We start from the raw sequence: 22,982 nt of genomic DNA on the forward strand, positions 1-22,982 counted from the left end.
GAAACAGAGGTAATGTAAATGGTGTGTATGTATATCTGTGAAATGAAGTGCAAGAGCTAAAGCACATTAAAAGCCAAATACAAATAATTTGTCACAGTTTACAGAGAGTGCTTTATTTCATACAGATAATGATGATGATGATGATGATGATGATGATGAGTTCGAAGAAGCTGGCTTTGAACCTTCCAGTTCTAAAAATGCCGAAAAGGACTCATCTACAGGCACATCTTGTTTCAAGAACAGACTAGAAAGTGCAAGTTTAAGGGATACGGCTGGTTTTATAATAAATGATCAGCTCTTTTGCGGGTTTTGTGGAGATTTGTTTGTGATTCCTTATCAGCTTACTTAAAAAATTACATTTTGGTGAATACCTCTATCTGTATTTAGTGTGTTTCTAGTGTGTGTGTGCCTCGTACCTCACAATGTGTGAACAGTTAATGTTATATTACACCTTTGGATTGCATTACTGAACTTTTTGATTACAATGATTAAATGCTGTGCGTTTTTATCCTTATTATGTCGTACAACCGGTTGGTGGTCTCTGAAAAGGTAGTTACTTCAGTTATGACTTATGAACAATAATTTTGTGAACTGCTTAAAAAAACATGTTTATCTGTTTGGAGGTACAAAATCCAATTGATTCAATATACAATACATTTACATGAGATGTTTCTTTTCTGGAAGATGTTGACGGGCATTATTCTAGAAATGAGCCATCATTCCAGTATGCTGAAAACATCCCCTCAAGCTCTCCTGGTCCTAAAAATGAGCACCAAAGGCCAAAGTGTCAGAGGTGGGTCTGATTATAAAAATTAATATTAAATAAGGTCAAAGATCACGACAATTTGGCCTGATGAGCTGGCTTTGCAAACATTCAAGACTTTTCTGGTCATTATTTGCTCCATGTTTGTAAGTCATATATTTGTTTCCTTTACGATAGACTATGGATACCTCTGTATGTATGTGTTCAGTTGAGTACATAGCACTCTACTGTGTGTGTGTGTGTGTGTTTCTAGTACCTCACAGCGTTTCAAAATTTCCAGATATCAATCCTTTCAGTTAAAGATTTCAATACCTCTATCCGTATGTAATGTGCTTCTAGTGTGTGTTTGTGTGCCTTGTACCTCACAATGTCTTAACAGTAAATGTTATATTACAACTTTGAATTGCATTACTGCTTTTTTGGACCACAATAAGTAAATGCGGTGGGTATGAACCCAACTTAAGCCTTAAAACCAGTCTTGGCCTCTGAGGTTGTTAATTCAGTTATTACTTATTTATGATAATTTTTATTAACTGCATGCTTTAAAAAAAACGTTTGCAGGAGCAAAACCCAATTAATTACAGAAAAAATACATTAACAAGGGATGTTTCTTTTTTTGCAGATAATGATTGAACTGATTCTAAAAATGAGCCATCCAGTATTGGTGAAATCGTCTCCTTCAAGCATTCCTGGTTTCAAAATCAGCATCAAGGCCAAAGAGTCAGAGGTGAGTCTGATTATTATAATAAATGAGATCAAAGATCACGATAATTTGGCCTGATGAGCTGGCTTTTCAGACCTTTAAGACATTTCGGGTCATTATTTCCTCCATGTCTTTGATTTATATTTGTGTTTTTTTTACAATAGACTATGGATACCTCTGTCTGTATGTGTTCAGTTGAGTACATAGCATTCTACTGCGTGTGTGTGTGTGTGTGCCTGGTACCTCACAGCGTTTCAAAATTTCCATATGTCAATTCTTATGCATTGCATATACATTACAGCAGTGTGTTTGTTAACCAGGGTCTCTGGCTGCTGTGGGTTTGAGTCCCACTGAATACAGAAAATAATGTAAAAATCTAGGGGTGTCTGCTTACTTGAGATGGTAGTGATAATCACTACCGGTATTCCCAGAAACAGAGGTTTTGTAAATACATGTAAGATGTTTTGTTTATCAGTGAAATGCAGTGCAAGAGGTAAAAACTTAATGATAGGCAAATACAAATACTTTGTCACAGTTGACAATGAGTGCTTTATTTCATACAGATAATGATGATGATGATGATGACGAAGAAGCTGGCTTTGAACCTTCGAGTTCTGACGGTGCGGAAATGGACTTGGCTACAGGCACATCTTGTTTCAAGAACAGACAAGAAAGGGCAAGCTTAAAGGGTAAGGCTGGTATTATAATAAATGACCAGCTCTCTTTTGGTTGTTGTGCAGATTTGTTTGTGATCCCTTACCAACTTACTTAAAGAATTACATTTGGTTAATACCTCTATCTGTATGTACTATGTTTCTAGTGTTTATGTGACTCGAACCTCACAATGTCTGTACCGTTAATGTTATATTAAACCTTGGATTGTATTAATGCACTTTTTTACCACAATAACTAAATCCTGTGGGTTTCAACCCTTATTAGGCTGTACAACCAGTTGGTGGCCTCTGAAAAGGTTGGTTAGTTCAGTTATGACTTATGAATGATATTTTTATGAATTGCTTGTTTAAAAAAAATGTAAAAAACAGTTTGGAGGTGCAAAATCCAATTGATTCAAGATAAAATTCATTTACATGGGATGTTTCTTTTCTGGCAGATGACGCTGGGAGTGTTTCTAGAAATGAGCCATCCAGTTGTGCTGAAAACAACTCCTCTTCAAGCTCTCCTGGTTCCAAAATGAGCACCAATAGCCAAAGTACAGAGGTGGGTCTGAATATAATATTTAATGAGGTCAAAGATCACGATAATTTGGCCTGATGAGCTGGCTTTGCAGACCTTCAAGACATTTCTGGTCATTATTTCCTCCATGTCTTTGATTCATATTTGTGTTACCTTTACAATAGACTATGGATACCTCTGTCTGTATGCATTCAGTTGAGTAAATAGCATTCTACTGCGTGTGTGTGTTGCTGGTACCTCACAGCGTTTCAAAATTTCCAGATATCAATCCTTTCAGTTAAAGATTTCAGTGAATACCTCTATCCGTATGTAATGTGCTTCTAATGTGTGTTTGTGTGCCTTGTACCTCACAATGTCTTTACAGTAAATGTTATATTACACCTTTTGATTGCATTACTGCATTTTTGGACCACAATAAGTGAATGCGGTGGGTATGAACCCAACTTAAGCCTTAAAACCAGTATTGGCCTCTGAGGAGGTTGTTAATTCAGTTATTACTTATTTATGATAATGTTTATGTACTGCATGCTTTAAAAAAAACTGTTTTCAGGAGCAAAACCTAATTTATGTCAGAAAAAATACATTAACAAGGGAAGTTTCTTTTTTTGCAGATAAAGAATGAACTGATTCTAAAAATGAGCCATCCAGTATTGGTGAAATGTCTCCTTCAAGCATTCCTGGTTCCAAAATCAGCATCAAAGGCCAAAGCGTCAGAGGTGAGTCTATTATAATAAATGAGATCATAGGCCATGATAATTTGGCCTGATGAGCTGGCTTTTCAGACCTTTAAGACATTTCTGGTCATTACTTCCTCCATGTCATTAATTCATATTTGTTTGTTTTTTACAATAGACTCGGTCTGTATGCGTTCAGTTGAGTACATAGCATTCTACTGTTTGTGTGTGTGCCTGGTACCTCACAGCCTTTCAAAATGTCCACATGTCAATTCTTATACATTGCATATACATTACAGCAGTGTGTTTGTTAACCAGGGTCTCTTGCTGCTGTAGGTTTGAGTCCCACTGAATACAGAAAATTATGTAAAAATCTAGGGGTGTCTGCTTACTTAAGATGGTAGTAATATAGCACTACCTGTATTCCCAGAAACAGAGGTAACGTAAATAGAGTGTTGGTTAATCAATGAAATGCAGTGCAAGAGGTAAAAAAAATGAAAGGAAAATACAAATACTTTGTCACTGTTGACAGTGAGTGCTTTATTTCATACAGATAATGATGATGATGACGAAGAAGCTGGCATTGAACCTTCCAGTTCTAACTGCAGAAATGGACTCAGCTACAAGCACATCTTGTTTCAAAAACAGACAAGAAAGGGCAAGCTTAAGGATAAGGCTGGTATGATAATAAATGACCAGCTCTCTTTTGGTTGTTGTGGATATTTATTTGTGATCCCTTAACAATGTACTTAAATAATTACATTTTGGTGATTACCTTTTTCTGTCTGTACTATGTTTCTAGTGTGTGTGTGTCTCGTACCTCACAATGTCTTTACAGTTAATGCTACATTGAACCTTTGGAATGCATCAATGTACTTTTTTACCACAACTAAATGCTGAGGGTTTGAACCCTTCTGAGTGTGTTCAAGCAGTTGTTGGCCTCTGAAGAGACTGTAAGTAAGGATATGACCTATGAATTATCATTTTGTGAATTGCTTGATAAAAAAAAGAAAACTGTTTCGATGAGTAAAACCCAATTAATGAAAGATAAAATATTTTATTCATAACAACCACCAAAGCTAAAGCGTCAGAGGTGGGTCTTGTTATTATAATACATGTGCTCATAGACCTTGATAATATGGCCTTATGAGCTGACTTGGCAGACCATCAAGACATTTTTGGTCATTAATAACCTGTCGTTGTTTCATTTTTATGCCCCCCTATGAAGAAGAGGGGGTATATTGCTTTGCACATGTCGGTCGGCCTGTCGATCGGTCCGTCCACCAGGTGGTTTCCGGATAACTCAAAAACGCTTGGGGCTAGGATCATGAAACTTCATAGGTACATTGATCATGACTTGCAGATGACCCCTATTGATTTTAAGGTCACTAGGTCAAAGGTCAAGGTCACGGTGACCCGAAATAGTAAAAAGGTTTCCGGATGATAAGTCAAGAACGCATACGCCTAGGATCATGAAACTTCATGGGTAGATTGATCATGACTCGCAGATGACCCCTATTGATTTTGAGGTCACTAGGTCAAAGGTCAAGGTCACGGTGACCCGAAATAGTAAAATGGTTTCCGGATGATAACTCAAGAGCGCATACGCCTAGGATCATGAAACTTATTTGGTATATTGATCATGACTCGCAGATGACCCCTATTGATTTTGAGGTCACTAGGTCAAAGGTCAAGGTCACGGTGACCTGAAATAGTAAAATGGTTTCCGGATGATAAGTCAAAAACGCATACGCCTAGGATCATGAAACTTCATGGGTAGATTGATCATGACTCGCAGATGACCCCTATTGATTTTGAGGTCACTAGGTCAAAGGTCAAGGTCACGGTGACCCGAAATAGTAAAATGGTTTCCGGATGATAACTCAAGATTGCATACGCCTAGGATCATGAAACTTATTTGGTAGATTGATCATGACTCGCAGATGACCCCTATTGATTTTGAGGTCACTAGGTCAAAGGTCAAGGTCACGGTGACCCGAAATAGTAAAATGGTTTTTGGATGATAACTCAAGAACGCATATGCCTAGGATCATGAAACTTCATAGGTAGATTGATCATGACTCGCAGATGACCCCTATTGATTTTGAGGTCACAAGGTTGAAGGTCAAGGTCACGGTGACCCGAAATAGTAAAATGATTTTCGGATGATAACTCAAGAACGCTTTTGCCTAGGATCATGACACTTCATAGGTACATTGATCGTGACTCGCAGATGACCACTATTGATTTTCAGGTCACTAGGTCAAAGGTCAAGGTCACAGTGACAAAAATCGTATTCACACAATGGCTGCCACTACAACGGACAGCCCGTATGGGGGGCATGCATGTTTTACAAACAGCCCTTGTTTTCCTTTACAATAGACTATTGATACCTCTGTTTGTATGTGTTCAGTGGAGTAAATAGCATTTTACTGTGTGTGTGTACCTTGTACCTCACAGTGTTTTAACATTTCCAATTATCAATCCTTATACCTTGCATATACCTGAGAGCATTACGTTTCTTAACCAGGGTGTCTGGCTGCTGTGGGTTCAATTCCCACTGAATACAAGAAATCATGTAAAAATGTAGGGTATATGCTTACTGAGATGGTAGTGATACAGCACTTCTGGTATTCCCAGAAACAGCGGTAATGTCAATAGCTTGTCTGTATATCAGTGGAATGCAATGCAAGAGGTAAAGACAAGATAAAGTGCCAAAATTGAATGCTTGTCAAAAGTGACGGGAGAATGCTTTATTTAATACAGGTAATGAAGGTGATGGTGACGAAGAAGCTTGCTCTGAACCTTTAAGTTCCAATGCACTGTTAGAAAAAAGGACACATCTTCACGCACATCTGGTTACAAGTACAGAGAAGAAAGGGCATGTAAGGGGTAAGGCTTTTATTGTATTTAATGATCAGCTCTCATTGGATTGTTGTGGAGATTTGTTTGTCACCACTACCAACTTACATAAAGTGTACATTTTGGTTAATACCTCTTTATGTATGTTCTGTGTTTCTAGTGCATGTGTGTGTGTGCCTTGTACCTCACAATGTCTGTTCAGTAAATTGTATATTACATCTTTGAACTGCACTTTGACAGCAATAACGAAATGCTGTGGGTTTGAACCCTTCTGAGTGTGTTTAACCAGTTGTTGGCCTCTGAAGAGATGGTTAGTTAGGATATATATTATGAATGATAATTTTGTGAACTGCTTGATTAAAAAAATGAAAACTGTTTCGATGTGCAAAACCCAATTAATGAAAGATAAAATGCATTATTCATAACAACCACCAAAGGCGTGTCGGAGATGGGTCTGATTATTATTATACGTGTGCTCATAAACCTTGATAATTTGGCCTTATGAGCTGACTTGGTCTTCAAGACATTTTTAGCTCTGCTGTTTTCGAAGAAAACCCGAGGTATTGTCATAGCCAGCTCGTCCGCATCGAGTTAAAACCTTAACATTTGCTCTAAAATCAAAGTGCTCAACCTTCAACTTTGAAATTTCATATGTAACTCCACATGAATGAGTTCTACACGCCACACCCATTTTGGGTCACTAGATCAAAGGTCAAGGTCACTGTGACGTCAAAACAAAAATTAAAACCGAGCCGAGCATTGGCACCCGCTATGTGATGCTCTTGTTGGCCATAATAACCACCATGTTGTTGTTTCATATTTTTATTTCCTTTACAAATGACTATGGATACCTATGGATACCTATGTCTGTATCAATCCTTATACCTAGCATATACCTTAGAGCATTGTGTTCGTTAATCAAGGTGTCTGACTGCTGTGGGTTTGATTCCCACTGAATACAGTAAATCATGTAAAAATGTAGAACATATGTTTACTTAAGATGGTAGTGATATAGCACTTCTGGTATTCCCAGAAACAGCGGTAATTCAATAGCGTGTCTGTATATCAGTGGAATGCAATGCATGAGGTAAAGACAACATAAAATGTCAAAATTAAATGCTTGTTACAAGTGACGGGAGAATGCTTTATTTAATACAGGTAATGAAGGTGGTGGTGACGAAGAAGCTTGCTCTGAACCTGTAAGTTCCAACGCACTGTTAGAAAAGGACACATCTTCACGCACATCTGGTGTCAAGTACAGAGAAGAAAGGGCGAGCGTAAGGGGTAAGGCTGGTTTTGTATTAAATGATCAGCTCTCATTGAATTGTTGTGGAGATTTGTTTGTCACCACTACCAACTTACTTCAAGTTGACATTTTGGTGGATAACTCTATATGTATGTACTGGGTTTCTAGTGTGTTTGTTTGTTCATGCCTTGTACCTCACAATGTATGTTCAGTAAATTGTATATTACACCTTTCGACTGCACGTTTTGACAACAATAACTAAATGCTGTGGGTTTGAACCCTTCTGAGTGTGTTCAACCAGTTGTTGGCTTCTGAAGAGATGGTACATGTAACTTCGGGAGTGACCTATGAATGATAATTTTGTGAACTCCTTGATTAAAAAAAAGAAAACTGTTTCGATGAGCAAAACCCAATAAATGAAAGATAATATACATTATTCATAACAACCACCAAAGGCTAAAGCGTCTGAGGTGGGTCTGATTATTATAATACGTGTGCTCATGGACCTTGATAATTTGGCCTTAACGCTGGGTTTTGCAGACCTTCAAGACATTTTTGGTCATTAGTTCCTCCATATCGTTGATTCATATTTTTTATCTTTACAATAGACTATGGATACCTCTGTCTGTATGTGTTCAGTTGAGTAAATAGCATTCTACTGTGTGTGTGTGTGCCTTGTACCTCACAGCGTTTTAACATTTCCAGATATCAATCCTTATACCTTGCATATACCTTAAAGCTTTGTGTTTGTTAACCAAGGTGTCTGGCTGCTGTGGGTTCGATTCCCACTGAAAAGAGTAAATCATGTAAAAATGTAGGGTATATGCTTACTGAGATGGTAGTGATACAGCACTTCTGATATTCCCAGAAACAGTGGTTATGTCAAGAGCTTGTCTGTATATCAATGAAATGTAATGCAAGAGCTAAAAACAACATAAAATACCAAAATTAAATGGGTGTCACAAGTGACGGGAGAATGCTTTATTTAATACAGGTAATGAAGGTGGTGGTGACGAAGAAGCTTGCTCTGAACCTTTAAGTTCCAATGCACTGTTAGAAAAGGACACATCTTCACGCACATCTGGTTACAAGTACAGAGAAGAAAGGGCGAGCGTAAGGGGTAAGGCTGGTATTGTATTAAATGATAAGCTTTCATTGGATTGTTGTGGAGATTTGTTTGTCACCACTACCAACTTACTTTAAGTGTACATTTTGGTGGATACCTCTATATGTGTGTACTGGGTTTCTAGTGTGTTTTTTTGTTTATGCCTTGTACCTCACAATGTCTGTTCAGTAAATTCTATATTACACCTTTCGATAGCACGTTTTGACAACAATAACTAAATGCTGTGGGTTTGAACCCTTCTGAGTGTGTTCAACCAGTTGTTGGCTTCTGAAGAGATGGTACATGTAAGTTAGGGAGTGACCTATGAATGATAATGTTGTGAACTGCTTGATTAAAAAAAAAGAAAACTGTTTCGATGAGCAAAACGCAATAAATGAAAGATAATATACATTATTCATAACAACCACCAAAGGCTAAAGCGTCTGAGGTGGGTCTGATTATTATAATACGTGTGCTCATGGACCTTGATAATTTGGCCTTAAGCGCTAGGTTTGCAGAACTTCAAGACATTTTTGGTCATTAGTACCTCCATATCGTTGATTCATATTTTTTTTATCTTTACAATAGGCTATGGATACCTCTGTCTGTATGTGTTCAGTTGAGTAAATAGCATTCTACTGTGTTTGTGTGTGCCTTGTACCTCACAGCGTTTTAACATTTCCAGATATCAATCCTTATACCTTGCATATACCTTAAAGCATTGTGTTTGTTAACCAAGGTGTCTGGCTGCTGTGGGTTCGATTCCCACTGAAAAGAGTAAATCATGTAAAAATGTAGGGTATATGCTTACTGAGATGGTAGTGATACAGCACTTCTGATATTTCCAGAAACAGTGGTTATGTCAATAGCTTGTCTTTATATCAATGGAATGCAATGCAAGAGGTAAAGACAACATAAAATGCCAAAATTAAATGGGTGTCACAAGTGACGGGAGAATGCTTTATTTAATACAGGTAATGAAGGTGGTGGTGACGAAGAAGCTTGCTCTGAACCTTTAAGTTCCAATGCACTGTTAGAAAAGGACAAATCTTCACGCACATCTGGTTACAAGTACAGAGAAGAAAGGGCGAGCGTAAGGGGTAAGGCTGGTATTGTATTAAATGATCAGCTCTCATTGGATTGTTGTGGAGATTTGTCACCACTACCAACTTACATAAAGAGTGCATTTGAGTGGATACCTCTTTATTAATGTACTGTGTTTCTAGTGCGTGTGTGTGTGCCTTGTACCTCACAATGTCTGTTCAGTAAATTGTATATTACACTTTTCGACTGCACGTTTTGACAACAATAACTAAAAAAGAGGCCCATGAGGGCCTGAATCGCTCTACTGCTTTAAACACTGTCACTGTGACCTTGACCTTTGACCTAGCAACCTGAAAATCAATAGGGGTCATCAGCAAGTCATAATCAATGTACCTATGAAGTTTCATGATCCTAGGCCTAAGCATTCTTGAGTTAACATCTGGAAACCATTTTACTATTTCGAGTCACTGTGACCTTGACCTTTGACCCAGTGACCTGAAAATCAATAGGGTTCGAGTCCTCATTAATATAAAGACACTGAGCAAGTTTGAAAAGAATGGGATGAAAACTGTGGACGTTATCGGATAAACAAGATTTTACTATTTCAAGTCACTGTGACCTTGACCTTTGACCCAGTGACTTGAAAATCAATAGGGTTTGAGTCCTCATTAATATAAAGACACTGAGCAAGTTTAAAAAGAATCGGATGAAAACTGTGGACTTTATCGGATGAACAAGTTTTTACTGTTTCGAGTCACTGTTACCTTGACCTTTGACCCAGTGACCTGAAAATCAATAGGGTTCGAGTCCTTATTAATATAAAGACACTGAGTAAGTTTCAAAAGAATCCGATAAAAACTGTGGACCTTTTTGGATAAACAAGTTTTTACTATTTCGAGTCACTGTGACCTTGACCTTTTACCCAGTGACCTGAAAATCAATAAGGTTTGAGTCCTCATTAATATAAAGACACTGAGTAAGTTTGAAAATAATCGCATGAAAACTGGACTTTATCGGATAAACTAGACAACGTCTAACACACACAGACACCATGCCATCCCATAAGCTCTTCTGCCTTTGGCAGTAGAGCTAAAAAATCAAAATGCTTCTACCTACAACTTTGAAACTTCATATGTAGCTGCACATTGATGAGTTCCACACTCCACGCCCATTTTTTGGTCACTAGATCAAATGTCAAGGTCACTGTGACCTCAATTTTTTTTTTAACTGCACCCGCAGCCGAGCATTGGCGTCCGGTATGCGGTGCTCTTGTCTCAGGACCTTTAGTTAGACCCAAAGGTGAAGGTAAGGGTTGGCGATCTTAATTTCCTATGATATAACTTGGTCATTGTTTCAACATAATGGCCAATTTGGGAAGCATCCATTAGCACTACTGATATCCTTAAGGAGCCCGTCTTATCAACGATCGTACGCCAAAGATAATCGTAAGAAACGGCTAAGATCGTCGTACGATTTTCTTAAGATTTTACAGTGTCTTATGAAAATTCCCATCTTACCTAAATCTTACGATTTTGCCTAAAAAGTTACGACTACCTCTTGGCACTCGCAAATATTGCGATATTCGTAAATATGGCGGAATTTGTTGCGTTGTTTGATGTAAACGAGCAAAACAGAAGCAGACAAAGGGTTTTCCGTGAACGTGTGAATATTTTGGATGAATTAAGAGACGAAGAAATCATCGCACGATACAGACTGAGCAGAGAAGCGATTACGTACCTGAATGAAACATTGAGGGTAGATTTAGAACCGAAGACAAAAAGATCAAACTCACTCTCATCTCTTACTCAGGTACAGACTAAATTATTTTACGGGTGCATGTAAAGAAATGTTCACTGCATTGTAACCAATTGAACTGTTGGGAATCGTCTTTGATAAACATGCGTTTTGTAGATATGGATCAATTTGTGTTTGTAAACAAAATAAAGTTTAGCTAAAGAAACTTCAGCGTACAGTTTACATAGTATTGACAGGCCTGTATAAAGTCGCGCCAGTCAAAAATCATAAAAAGCGACATTTAAAGTTATGGTAGCCAGAACTAAATAAAGTTATGTTAAGTATCATCAAACGATCCGGCAAAAATGTTCATTATCTAGCGCCAAGTAACAAAAATGCTCTTTATGTGTTGCATCTCATACAGGTACTGTTGTGGGTTATGCATATATATTATGTCTATAAACGGCATAAAGACATGAACTATTTAACTGTGTTATTCGGACGGTGTCAAACTCGGATTCTAGCGATACTATTTGAATATTTCTTGGCAAAGGTGAACGCATCATCATATATTCCAACCATTTCATACTTTTCATTTGATTTTACTGCGGTATCAATGTATTCTTATAATACGATATTGAAATCGTAAGCAATTCACTCTACATTTTGCCTAAATGATTGATTATACAATATGCTCATGAGGTAAAATGTATTTGTGAGTTGTTACTATCAACAAAACAATGGAGCTGTGGACACTCAGATAAATTGAATAATGTGTAGCTCAGGAAATAAAGTAAACAGGTAAGTACATTAAACAAATTATGAATGTTACATGTAAATGATATACATATGGTAAACTATTGAACAACAACAATGTGCGGGGCACATCAATATACTAAAACGTACCTGGAAGTTCTAATGCTAAATTGGTAGCTGTCGTCAATTTTTTTAATTTAATTATATTCACATTTTGTGTTAAATGGCCTTTATATTATCAGAACTCGTACTCAAACAATCATGTTTATACATTTTTTAAATATATATGTTTGTTTAACATAAACAGTATCATTTTACAGTAATCATTTGAGTGTTTGAGGACATCCGATTAAGGGCGGGAATACAACTTGGATACAGTGAGTCTAATACCAACCGTGTACGTTTAAGTATATTGACCATACCCGGGGTACATGTAAACATACTATAAGAGTACACGGGGTACATGTAAGTAGTACCCGAGCCAACAATGACCAATCATGCCTAAGTGACTTGTTTCTTTTTTTAGGTTCTAATCGGGCTTCGGTTCTTGAGCAAGGGTGATTTTTTTTCTGAGGTTGCAGATATTCATGGTGTCAGTAAGCCTACAGCAGCTCGATGCTTCCATGTTTTCATTGATAGCCTGAATCGTCGTCTACATAATATCAGGTGATTAGGCGTCAAAAAAGTATTTTGTTTGCCAATATCGCCAATTATGAAAATGACTGTCCCGTAATTCATGTAAGCTAATCATACAACTTAAAAATATTAAAGTTTAAGAAAGAGTTATATATTCACTTTAATATAAGTACACTTATATATACATAAATGTATATAAATATATATAAAGAAACACACTATGTTGATCAGCTGAATCATTTCAGATTCCCAACTGAAAATGGCGCTATGGCACTCTCAAAACAAGACTTCTACAGGCGGTGTAGGATTCCAAACGTTCTCGGTGCTGTTGATGGGACTTTGGTTCCAATTCTAGGCCCTTCCGAAAATGAAGAGGCATATATTTGTAGAAAGGGGTTTCACGCCATCAATGTGCAAGCTGTTTGTGATTCTGGATTGAAGTATGATTTCTTTTCTTCACTATAATCATATACTTATATTTTACTATTTTTTAAGCAATTGAGACATATTTTTTGTTATGAACTTTAAATAATTATCGTTTTGATGATTGTGCTGTTGAGAAAATCAAATGCATGGTTAACCTTTGATGATCATTGTTAGTCCTTCTTGCACCGTGTTGTCACCATGTGAACACTGAAAATTAATCTTTCCTTGCAACTTTTAAAAACTAATTGCAAAAGATTTAAGCAATTTGTACATTTTTATGTTTTAATTCTATATAATGTTCGTTATTTTGTTATAGGCTATAAGTCACATTTGTACATGGATTGAAAATATGTTAGTATTATTGATTACAGTTTCATAGATGTAGTTGCAAAGTGGCCAGGTTCGCAGCATGATGCTTCCATTTTCAACACCTGTGGTCTAAAGGTATAAACTCTAAAAACACAAATTCAATTGTTCATTTTGTCACTGTATGTTAATTCATTTGTTATCTCCACGCTTTTAGGAGAAAAAGTGGGGATTATGTGGTGATATCCGTCTGTCTGTCTGTCCCTACGTCAGTCCTGGCCGCTATCTCCTCCTACACTATTAGAACAAGAACCTTGAAACTTGCACACATGGTCCCTACGAGCATATGTGCGGCGGTGACAGTGATGTTATTATGATCTTACCCCTGGGTCAAAAGTTATGGGGGTTGGGATGGGACCGCGTCAGAGATTTTCCTGCATCCGAGTTTCAAAAAAGGCTCATAACTACTGTGTCCCTTCAGATATTTATTCTGAAGATCATTTCATTTAACATTGTAGGCCAAATTTAAAATAAATTACATTAACAAAGGAACAATAATAAACACTAATGCATATTAATACTAACTGTCAGTTAATGTATTTACAACAGGTTACATTTATAGTGTATATTGATGAACAGACAAAGGTGAATTTAAATGCCCCTTCCACATTCTTCGAATTGCAAGGCCTTAAAAAAGGAAGTTTTATTTCAGACTTCAGTTTATAAGAATATATGCTTTAACCATAAAATAAATTGTACTGAAATAATTGTTTTTTCATCTTGCACTCTTTGTACCATACTTATGGTTCTTCAAAATCCTATCTACATGTATTCAGCAACACTAAGGTTGCATTTGATATATACAAAATTATAAATTTTCTTTGCTGTCCATGGATTTATTATACCCCCACAAACGAAGTTAAGGGGGGTGTATAGGAGTAAACTTGTCTGCCGGTCGGTAGGTCCGTATTAAGTGTCCTCTCTCTAATTCAAGTCACAGGGTCACTTAGTGCGTTTTAAACATTAAACACCAGTGTCCGTTGTTTTTTGTGAAGAAAACATGCGAAATATTTTGTGTCATTGCAGAATGTGGGGGTATTCGTCATGTTTGTGACAAAGCTCTAGTTATTTTTTGTTGCAATTCACACTTTGAAATGCATACATACACACAATAAATTAAGCCAATTAACCTACCAAAATGATTTTTTATGCATTTAGGAACACCTGGAAAGAACACATGCAGGAATTTTGCTTGGGGATAGCGGATATGGCCTGAGAAGATATCTTCTCACACCTAAACAAAATCCCATGACAGAGTCTGAAAGGCGTTACAATAATTACCATGCCAGGGGAAGAGTGGTTATTGAAAGAGCGTTTGGTGTGCTGAAATCTAGATTTCGGTAGGTGCATGCATTTATATTAAAATTTACAATTAAAGAAAACCTGCAAAACTTATGTGAATGATCATTATCTTTATTAATAATATATTTAAATAACGTTAGCAAAATTTAACATCATTATCTATGAAAATAACATAAGTTACGCAATTCATTCATACAGAAACAATTAAAGGGACTGTCAACCACGAATGACGAAAAAAGAAAAGTTAAAAAATACCGTATTTGTTTACAAATATTAGTTTATATTGATAAAAATATCACGAATGGTATATTACATTACTTGAAAAAGTTGTTATTGTCATTATATTCTGTAATAAAATTTTGCAATGTGAAATCAAAAGTACATCGCGAAAATAGTTTACATAACGATATGCACACTATAAATAACGCAAGTAGATTGATCATTATATATATATATATATATATATATATATATATATATATATATATATATATATATATATATATATATATATATATATATATATATAATATATACAATTCATGATGATCAATCTACGGGCGTTACTTATAGTTAACTGGTAGTTACCTGGTAGTCATTTGTGGTTGACAGTCCCTTTAAGTTTTTACCATGTTTCATAATTAACTAAGAAACTCATTTTTATGTAAGCATAACTTGTTTCAACAGATGCCTACACAAATCTGGTGGTGTACTTCCATTCAACCCTACAAAAAGTTCTCATGTTGTTGTGGCCTGTATGAAGCTGCATAATCTGTGCATAACGTTCAACGTGAAGGAACCACAAGATGCAGTCCATGTGAATGAGCTGGCAAATGAGGATGTCTTAAATGAGCATGATGACAATGCGCATTCATTTAGACAGGCAATCATTAACATGTTTTGAATGACTGGTTATAAGCACGTTGTAATTTTGTATAGCTGTAGTTAAACAATTCAATTCAAATTGATATGAACTGTTTTGTTTACATAAAAGTTTACTGTATTTATGCCCCCCTTCGAAGAAGAGGGGGTATATTGTTTTACACATGTCGGTCGGTCCGTCCACCAGATGGTTTCCGGATGATAACTCAAGAACGCTTAGGTCTAGGATCATGGAACTTCATAGGTACATTACTCATGCCTGGCAGATGACCCCTATTGATTTTTAGGTCACTAGGTCAAAACGTAAAGGTTACAGTGACTCGAAATAGCAAAATGGTTTCTGGATGATAACTATAGAATGCTAACGCCTAGGATCATGAAACTTCATAGGAACATAGAATATGATTGGGCAGATGACCCCTATTGAGTGTCAGGTCACTAGGTCAAAGGTCAAGGTCACAGTGACTCGAAACAGTAAAATGGTTTCCGGATGATAACTCATTAATGCTTACGGCTAGGATCATGAAACTTCATAGGTACATTGATCATGACTGGCAGATGACCCCTATTGATTTTCAGGTCACTAGTTCAAGTTCACAGCGACTTGAAAGAGTATAATGCTTTTCTGATCATAACTCAACAATAATTAGGTCTAGGATCAAGAATATTCATAGGTGAATTGATCATGACTGGCAGATGACCCCTATTGATTTTCAGGTCACTAGGTTAAACAAATTATTCAAACAATGGCTGCCACTACAACTGACAGCCCATATGGGGGGCATGCATGATTTACAAACAGCCATTGTTATAGTTACACATTTTTCAAATGACCTTTCAAAATATGACATTTAGTTATTAACTTATAATGAGTGATCTTGTGATAAAAAAAGAGTTGCCATTTTTTTATTTAAAAGTATTATGCCAGCAAATATATAACTTTAAACCATAATTATGTATGTGTTTGTTTTTCTACTAACAACAACTCATTATTAATGAAAATTATTTTGTATCAAACCTGTGCACATTGTGCCACAAGGCCTAGAGCTTAACTATTTGGCATATAACATTGTGTATATGCACTTGGGCACTTGCAACAGCTAAGAGGCATCTGTTGTAACAATCTTTTAGGCAGCTTTAATTTATAATAAAATATCAGTTAAAAAAACTTGACATAACATTGTTGCTGATCATGGCATCAGTCAGCTTGTTAACAGATGCTGTTAGCTGTTGCAAGTGCGCAGTCTGTTCACGATGTGCACAGATCAGTTCTTTGAGTAGGAAAACTTTTTCTTCTTCAAGTTTGACGATCATGTCCCGTTGACTGCTTGCTGATACATCTGTAAAGTCAACAATTCCATTACAAGATAGTCAATGATGGCCCTATGAAGGTCACATGAAAATTGTTTTATTTCTACAGACAGAAACTTTTTTGTAATCAACAGCAGAATCATTAAAACATGTTAAATGCTACTGGAAACTGTCATGCCTATAAAATGATAAAGGCACACAACAAGAGTATGCTAAAAATACACATAAACACTGCACAAAACCCATATATTTCTTTTAAATAAATTAAATTGACGAAGTCATCTACATGACTCCGTGTAGGAATCACTGAAGTACATGTAAGATAACAAACATGTTCAATTTAATGATAAAAAACAAGTCTGACAGAATGTTGGACGGACAATCAAGTCGAAACAAAATATATCCATTTTTTTAGGCTGAATTATAAAATCCATTTTGATTTGTTGCATAAAATGTGGTTATCAATTCCTAAAAAACATCTTTTATCTAGAACTGTATTTCAAATGTAAAATATTACATTAATTACTATTTACCTTCCATTTTCTGTCTTTTCTTTATTTTTTCAGACACTGATGCTTTTCTTTCTGTTTCTACAAATTAATTAAATGTTTTTATTAAAAACATGTACATAAACATAACTGATTTGTTCGAATTGTCAAGTTAGAAGGCAAACAGTTGTTAATCATTAACATGTTAAAGTACTACATGATTAATTTTGCAATTATATATACCATACATTCTCTTGCAATTCTATTACATGCTAATACTTGAAAACAAAATTTACCTGGCTCATTGGATACTTCTCTTGCTGGGCATGATGCCCCTTGGACTGGTTCTGGAAATAAAATTGAAATTGCAAATTGTTTAATGCACAGGCAAGTTAATCAAGTTTATGGTTTAAAATTTGCATTATATATATTTTTTATTTTCATAAATATTTTTGGCTCTCATTGGGGGAAATGTAAGTGGAAAAAAATATAAAACAAGAATTTTTGACTATAAGGTAGAGATCATCAATATTAATATCATAAGTATGAATCAATTTTTTTTACATATGTTCATTAATGACAACTGAATAAACAATGTACTTTCAGTGTTGCATACATATACCCGTTATAAAACTTCAAAAAGTGTTATTGATATTCTGTACCATTATTATTATTTTTCATTGTATCTTGTTTAAATAAGAAACATACCACTAATACTGTTAGATATTGATGGAACATCTCCTTCTTGAGCATCTACAACAAACAGTTCAATTAAAATGCATATGAACAATTGTATGAAAATACCATTACATAATAGAAATATTAAACCATAAATTAATCAATAATATGCATATTCTAAGTGGAGAAAGGGCCATAATTCTTACAAAATACTTGATACAATTGTCTGCTCTTGTTTATAGGTTTGGGTCAGGTTAATAAAGAAGTATGCAAAATATAAAAGCCATATGTCAAGGGACATAAGAAATATTTGAGGTGGTATAACGCAAACTTTAACATGGATTTATCAATAATATGCATATTCTAAGTGAAAAAGGGCCATTTGTCTTACAAAATACTTGATACAATTGTCTGCTCTTGTTTATTGGTTGAGGTCATGTTGGTAAAGAAGTATGCAAAATATTAAAGCCATATATCATGTGACATAGGAAATATTTTAGTTGGTACGCAAACTTAAACATTCAAACGCTCACGGGAACGCCGAACCCGGGGTGAGTAGGATAGCTCCACTATATATATTTCATATATAATAGTCTAGCTAAAAATGAAACATTTATCGCCAGTTTGAGACACAATATGATATACAATTCTTGAACTAATACAATAATCCAAAACATAATTTACAATTGCAATTAAATTTGTGTACAATAGACCCTATATCATAGGCAAAGTACTCAAGATTCATATATTATTAAGAAATTTGCTAAGTATAGTAAATAGCATATTTACCAGCAAATATATCAATAGCATTCACTATTCCATCTATTGAACACTTCGGGATAACTGTTACAACCTAAAATTATAATTATAAATCAATAACTTAATTTCTAATTTTCTTTTGATATCATATAGAGTGTTAGATTCAACGGATACATTAAAGTATTAAATGTATAAAAATATGTCATATGACAAAAATTCAATTTAAAGAAATGTTAACTTAAGTATTTAAGTAATGGTAACACAATGTCAATGGAATGATTAAAAAAGGTTTTAAATAGAAATTCTTATTAAATAATCACTTCAGCTAACATAATAAATGTTATCATTTCGATAGATAAAAACTATATAATGTTTAATGTCATCATTCCTGAAATAATTAAGAAAGAAAGAACATGCATAAATACCTTCTCTTCCAGGTTTGTCAGACCACCTGGATAGGGCCCACCGCCTGTTCTGCCCAGCTCTTTTTTCATAGATTGTGCCTTCTTCTTTGCACTAGACTGAAATAACAAAATAATTATCAGAGTGATGTTCTAACTGAAAAAAATAATGACCCCATGTTATATCACATTCATTATATATTGAACCAATATGAATTATTATGGGTCATTTATATACCATAAACTATTGTTTTATTAAATAAAGAATCTTTTGAATTAAAGCCTAAGGGTTAATCAATGACATTGCCAATAATAATTCTATACTATGTATTGCAAAAGTAACATCTCAGAAATTCTTTTTTTAAACATTCTAGGTTTTTAAGATTACATAACATTGTTTTTGCATGTTGTAACTCTAGGAGTATGACAATTTTTAGCAAATTCACCAAAAAACTTATATCTTGTATTGTGTTTGTCCATTTGTTCTTGCCAGTAAAAAATGACTAAAAAATGTGTGTTTGTGTATATATATTATATATATATAAATATGTAACATATTTTATTGAAATTAAGCATGAAGTAAAAACTAAGATGTATACCTTTGTGTCAATCCATTTCTTTTTCACTTCATCAGCAGTGCGCTGACACATTGATATGCTGTTAATCCTATCAAAAGAGCAAACAAAGAAAATAAAAACACAGGAATTACACATTTGATACTTTTTCATAAAATTTAAGTGACAAAATTCAACAAACATAATAAAAATTTTGGTATCTGACAAAAAGTTAAATGAAAAATATCATACAAGATGATATATGATGCATCATAAACTATCTTTTCAAATTAGTAAAACCTACCACATAATTCACTGATAATTAATCCACTATTTTCACACAATGACCTAGAATTTATTCTAGGTCTTTGATTCACAGATACAAATCATTGAAGCGCCTTTGTCATTCGTTCATCATGTACAACTACAGTAAATTATCGAGCCTGATGTAGCATTTTATCGCATAGTGAGGAGGAAACTAATCACAAGATATATCTAATATAAAATGTTTACCATTTGATTAGAATTATCATTCCTTATAATTCTAAAAAAAATAATAATAGCCATATGTGGGCTTGACACTAAATTCTACAGTTTGGTCTCCAGAGGGAACCCTGCCTATTAAAATTGGAGCAAAATCCTGGGAAAAACTGGTGTCCCTCACCAAAATTTGGGGGTCTCGGTTTCCCCGGACACTGTTTGTGTCGATGCCTGCAAGTAACTTTAGGCTAGCAAGTAACCTGTAAATGTAATATTGACTATGGTCCCTTTTTAAATGGTAATGAGACTATAAACGATGAAACCACTATCAATTGCAAAACACGTTTTGTTTTTAAATTGTAATAGGAATTATGTGATTAAAAAGGAATTGGAGTGTTCATGACAGTATTCAAATCGTATCTATACGATACCTTTCTGCTGTCTTTTCCCAGAAAATGGCTTTATCTTTTGCCGATATTTCGTTGCTAAATTTTAGGTTGATCTTCCGGCCAGTTTCGCTGGTGCACTGTTCTATTAAAATCTCTCTTTCTTCTTCTGTCCAGTTGATTTTCCTTTTCTTTTCTGCCATTGTCAACTATGTTCGTCTGGTTGTTATGACAGTTACTCGCGTAATACCTTCATCGTGAAGAGTTAAGCGATGACTTAGTGCGCATGCGTTATTTCCTTACGATTCGTAACTTGTCAAGTTCGTACGACGTGTTTGATAATACAGTCGTACGGTAAATCTTAAGGTGGTCGTACGCTCTTTTGTTTCGCTGCGATTTTATAAATCGTACGATCGATGATAAGACGGGCTCCTTGTTGTCCCCTACAAGTAAAACCGGAGGGGACTTATGGTTTACGCTCCGTGTGTTAGTCTGTCTGTCCGTCACACTTTACTGGATCCTGCGATAACTTTAAAAGTTCTTCATATTTTTTTATGAAACTTGAAACATGGATAGAATGCAATATGGAGAGTATGCACGTCATTTCATTTGGTTCCTAGGTCAAGAATTCTGGTTGCTATGGCAACAAATTTATATAAAAAAATCACTGACAATGGTGGAGTTTCACCGGTAGGGGACAATATTGCTTGGCAATCTCTTGTTATAAGATAGTGTAGGAAGATTATTTTTTAAATGAACCTCTTTCAGACCCTGAATCTTCTGACACAGACCATGATGTGCCAGTAAGACAACCACATGCAAAACCTGGGCCGTCCACAACTGTAACCATGTCGGGTCATCCCAGTAAGTAGGCTTTGTTTCAACAACAAAACGGTATTCCTGAAAGTCACAGTATAATGTTTTTGTTTAAACATTCGTAATGAATGTACAATTAACACAGTAATTGAAATAAGCTCACTCTACTTTGACACAATTTAACTTTGCCAAGAAGCTTCATAGGTGTTCCTAGCTTATCTTTAAATCGTTACTTCAATCTTGCTCATAACTCAAAATCTGTAAGACATATCAAAATGAAACTTAATAAATGGACACATTTTAATGTGTGGACATTTATTACTAAGTAACTATTACTCAAAGTATCCGGTTATATTAAGCATAATTATTTTTTAGATGTCTTCAAGAGAATTGAGAAAATGTTCAAGTGATATCACTTCAGATCTTTTGTTTCAATAGAAAGTCACATTCTGAATAGTATATTGTGCAACTTTTCATTTGATTAATTACAAGCAGCATTTCAAATAAAAAGATCACCTTTAAATCATGGTTCATCTTCTGGAACAGTTTTGAGATGAACTTTTTTATAACTTATTATATTTCTGTGATGCTTGTTGGTGGTCATCATGGAACAGAAGAGGCAATTGAATATGATTTTATTACTTTTTCAGAGAGGCTTCAGAAACTCGGTGAAGACCAGAGTCATCTTTTGAAGACGCTGTTCAAAACGAATATTGCGTTGAGGAAGGAGCTTAAGCGTGAAGACTGTGAAAGAGTAATGCAAAAATATGAAATTCTACACGGATTGTCATGGAAAAAAATTAAAAAACACGATTCATAACTGGATTACTGCTGAAAAGTGAAAACAAAAATGATTTTATAGCTTTTTAGCCCACCTGCGCACAATGTTCTCATGGTGAGCTTTTGTGATCGCTTTTTGCCCGTTGTCCATCTTGCGGCATCAACATTTGCCTTGTTAATATTCTAGAGGTCACATTAATTGTCCGATCTTCATGAAATTTTATTTGACGATTTGTCCCAATGATATCTTGGAAAAGATTACAAATGGTTTCGGTTGGTTGAAAAACAATAATTTACACGCCATATACTCCATACTTAAATCAATATTGTTATATGCAAAGCAGCAATGCTTAAAAGAAATAATACAAAATTGGGAGGGGGCATTACTCGTATGAAAACAAGATGGTGGTATTTGTTATAAACACGTGTAAAACAGTTGGATTTTTCTGGCCAAAGACAACTATTCATACGACCAACTTCTTAATTTTAGCATAGCTCGTCATATTGATTTCCATTCAGATTTACTTCAGAAAAAATCTATTTCATATCTCTGATGCCAGAGCTATACATATGTTTATAAGAAGAGTAAATCTGAGATCCGTTTTCATTTATGATATTTGAAATGGCATGTTTAGA

The 22,982-nt window shown here is 35.1% G+C and overlaps 1 protein-coding gene and 2 long non-coding RNA genes across 3 annotated transcripts; 2 read left to right on the top strand and 1 right to left on the bottom strand.

Annotated features, from left to right (window-relative positions):
* The first annotated feature begins 11,242 nt into the window (after window positions 1-11,242).
* LOC127850512 (uncharacterized) lies at window positions 11,243-13,143 on the top strand. The gene is made up of 3 exons (XR_008035329.1): window positions 11,243-11,878; window positions 12,608-12,747; window positions 12,963-13,143. It is a non-coding gene; the product is annotated as an uncharacterized LOC127850512 (long non-coding RNA).
* A 352-nt stretch (window positions 13,144-13,495) lies between these two features.
* LOC127850511 (uncharacterized) lies at window positions 13,496-16,645 on the top strand. Its single transcript, XR_008035328.1, has 3 exons — window positions 13,496-13,587; window positions 14,668-14,849; window positions 15,499-16,645. It is a non-coding gene; the product is annotated as an uncharacterized LOC127850511 (long non-coding RNA).
* Window positions 16,584-21,009, bottom strand: LOC127850510 (nuclear apoptosis-inducing factor 1-like). Its single transcript, XM_052383598.1, has 8 exons — window positions 20,796-21,009; window positions 19,930-19,996; window positions 19,355-19,450; window positions 18,960-19,023; window positions 18,201-18,245; window positions 17,789-17,839; window positions 17,538-17,594; window positions 16,584-17,033 (listed from the first exon to the last, which is right to left on the bottom strand). The coding sequence occupies exons 1-8, from the start codon at window positions 20,951-20,953 to the stop codon at window positions 16,849-16,851; spliced, it is 723 nt and encodes a 240-aa protein (XP_052239558.1). The 5' UTR covers window positions 20,954-21,009; the 3' UTR covers window positions 16,584-16,848.
* Between the last annotated feature and the right edge of the window lie 1,973 nt (window positions 21,010-22,982).

This window comes from Dreissena polymorpha, chromosome 11, assembly GCF_020536995.1.
Source record: "Dreissena polymorpha isolate Duluth1 chromosome 11, UMN_Dpol_1.0, whole genome shotgun sequence".
NCBI lineage: Eukaryota > Metazoa > Mollusca > Bivalvia > Myida > Dreissenidae > Dreissena > Dreissena polymorpha.

Coding starts and splice junctions, on each gene's coding strand:
- LOC127850510 (XM_052383598.1), bottom strand. CDS start 20,953: ATGGCAGAAAAGAAAAGGAAAATCAACTGGACAGAAGAAGAAAGAGAG. Junction 18,246..18,959: donor TGCTATTGATATATTTGCTG/GTAAATATGCTA, acceptor TGTTTGTTGTAG/ATGCTCAAGAAGGAGATGTT. Junction 17,595..17,788: donor AGAAGTATCCAATGAGCCAG/GTAAATTTTGTT, acceptor ATTAATTTGTAG/AAACAGAAAGAAAAGCATCA.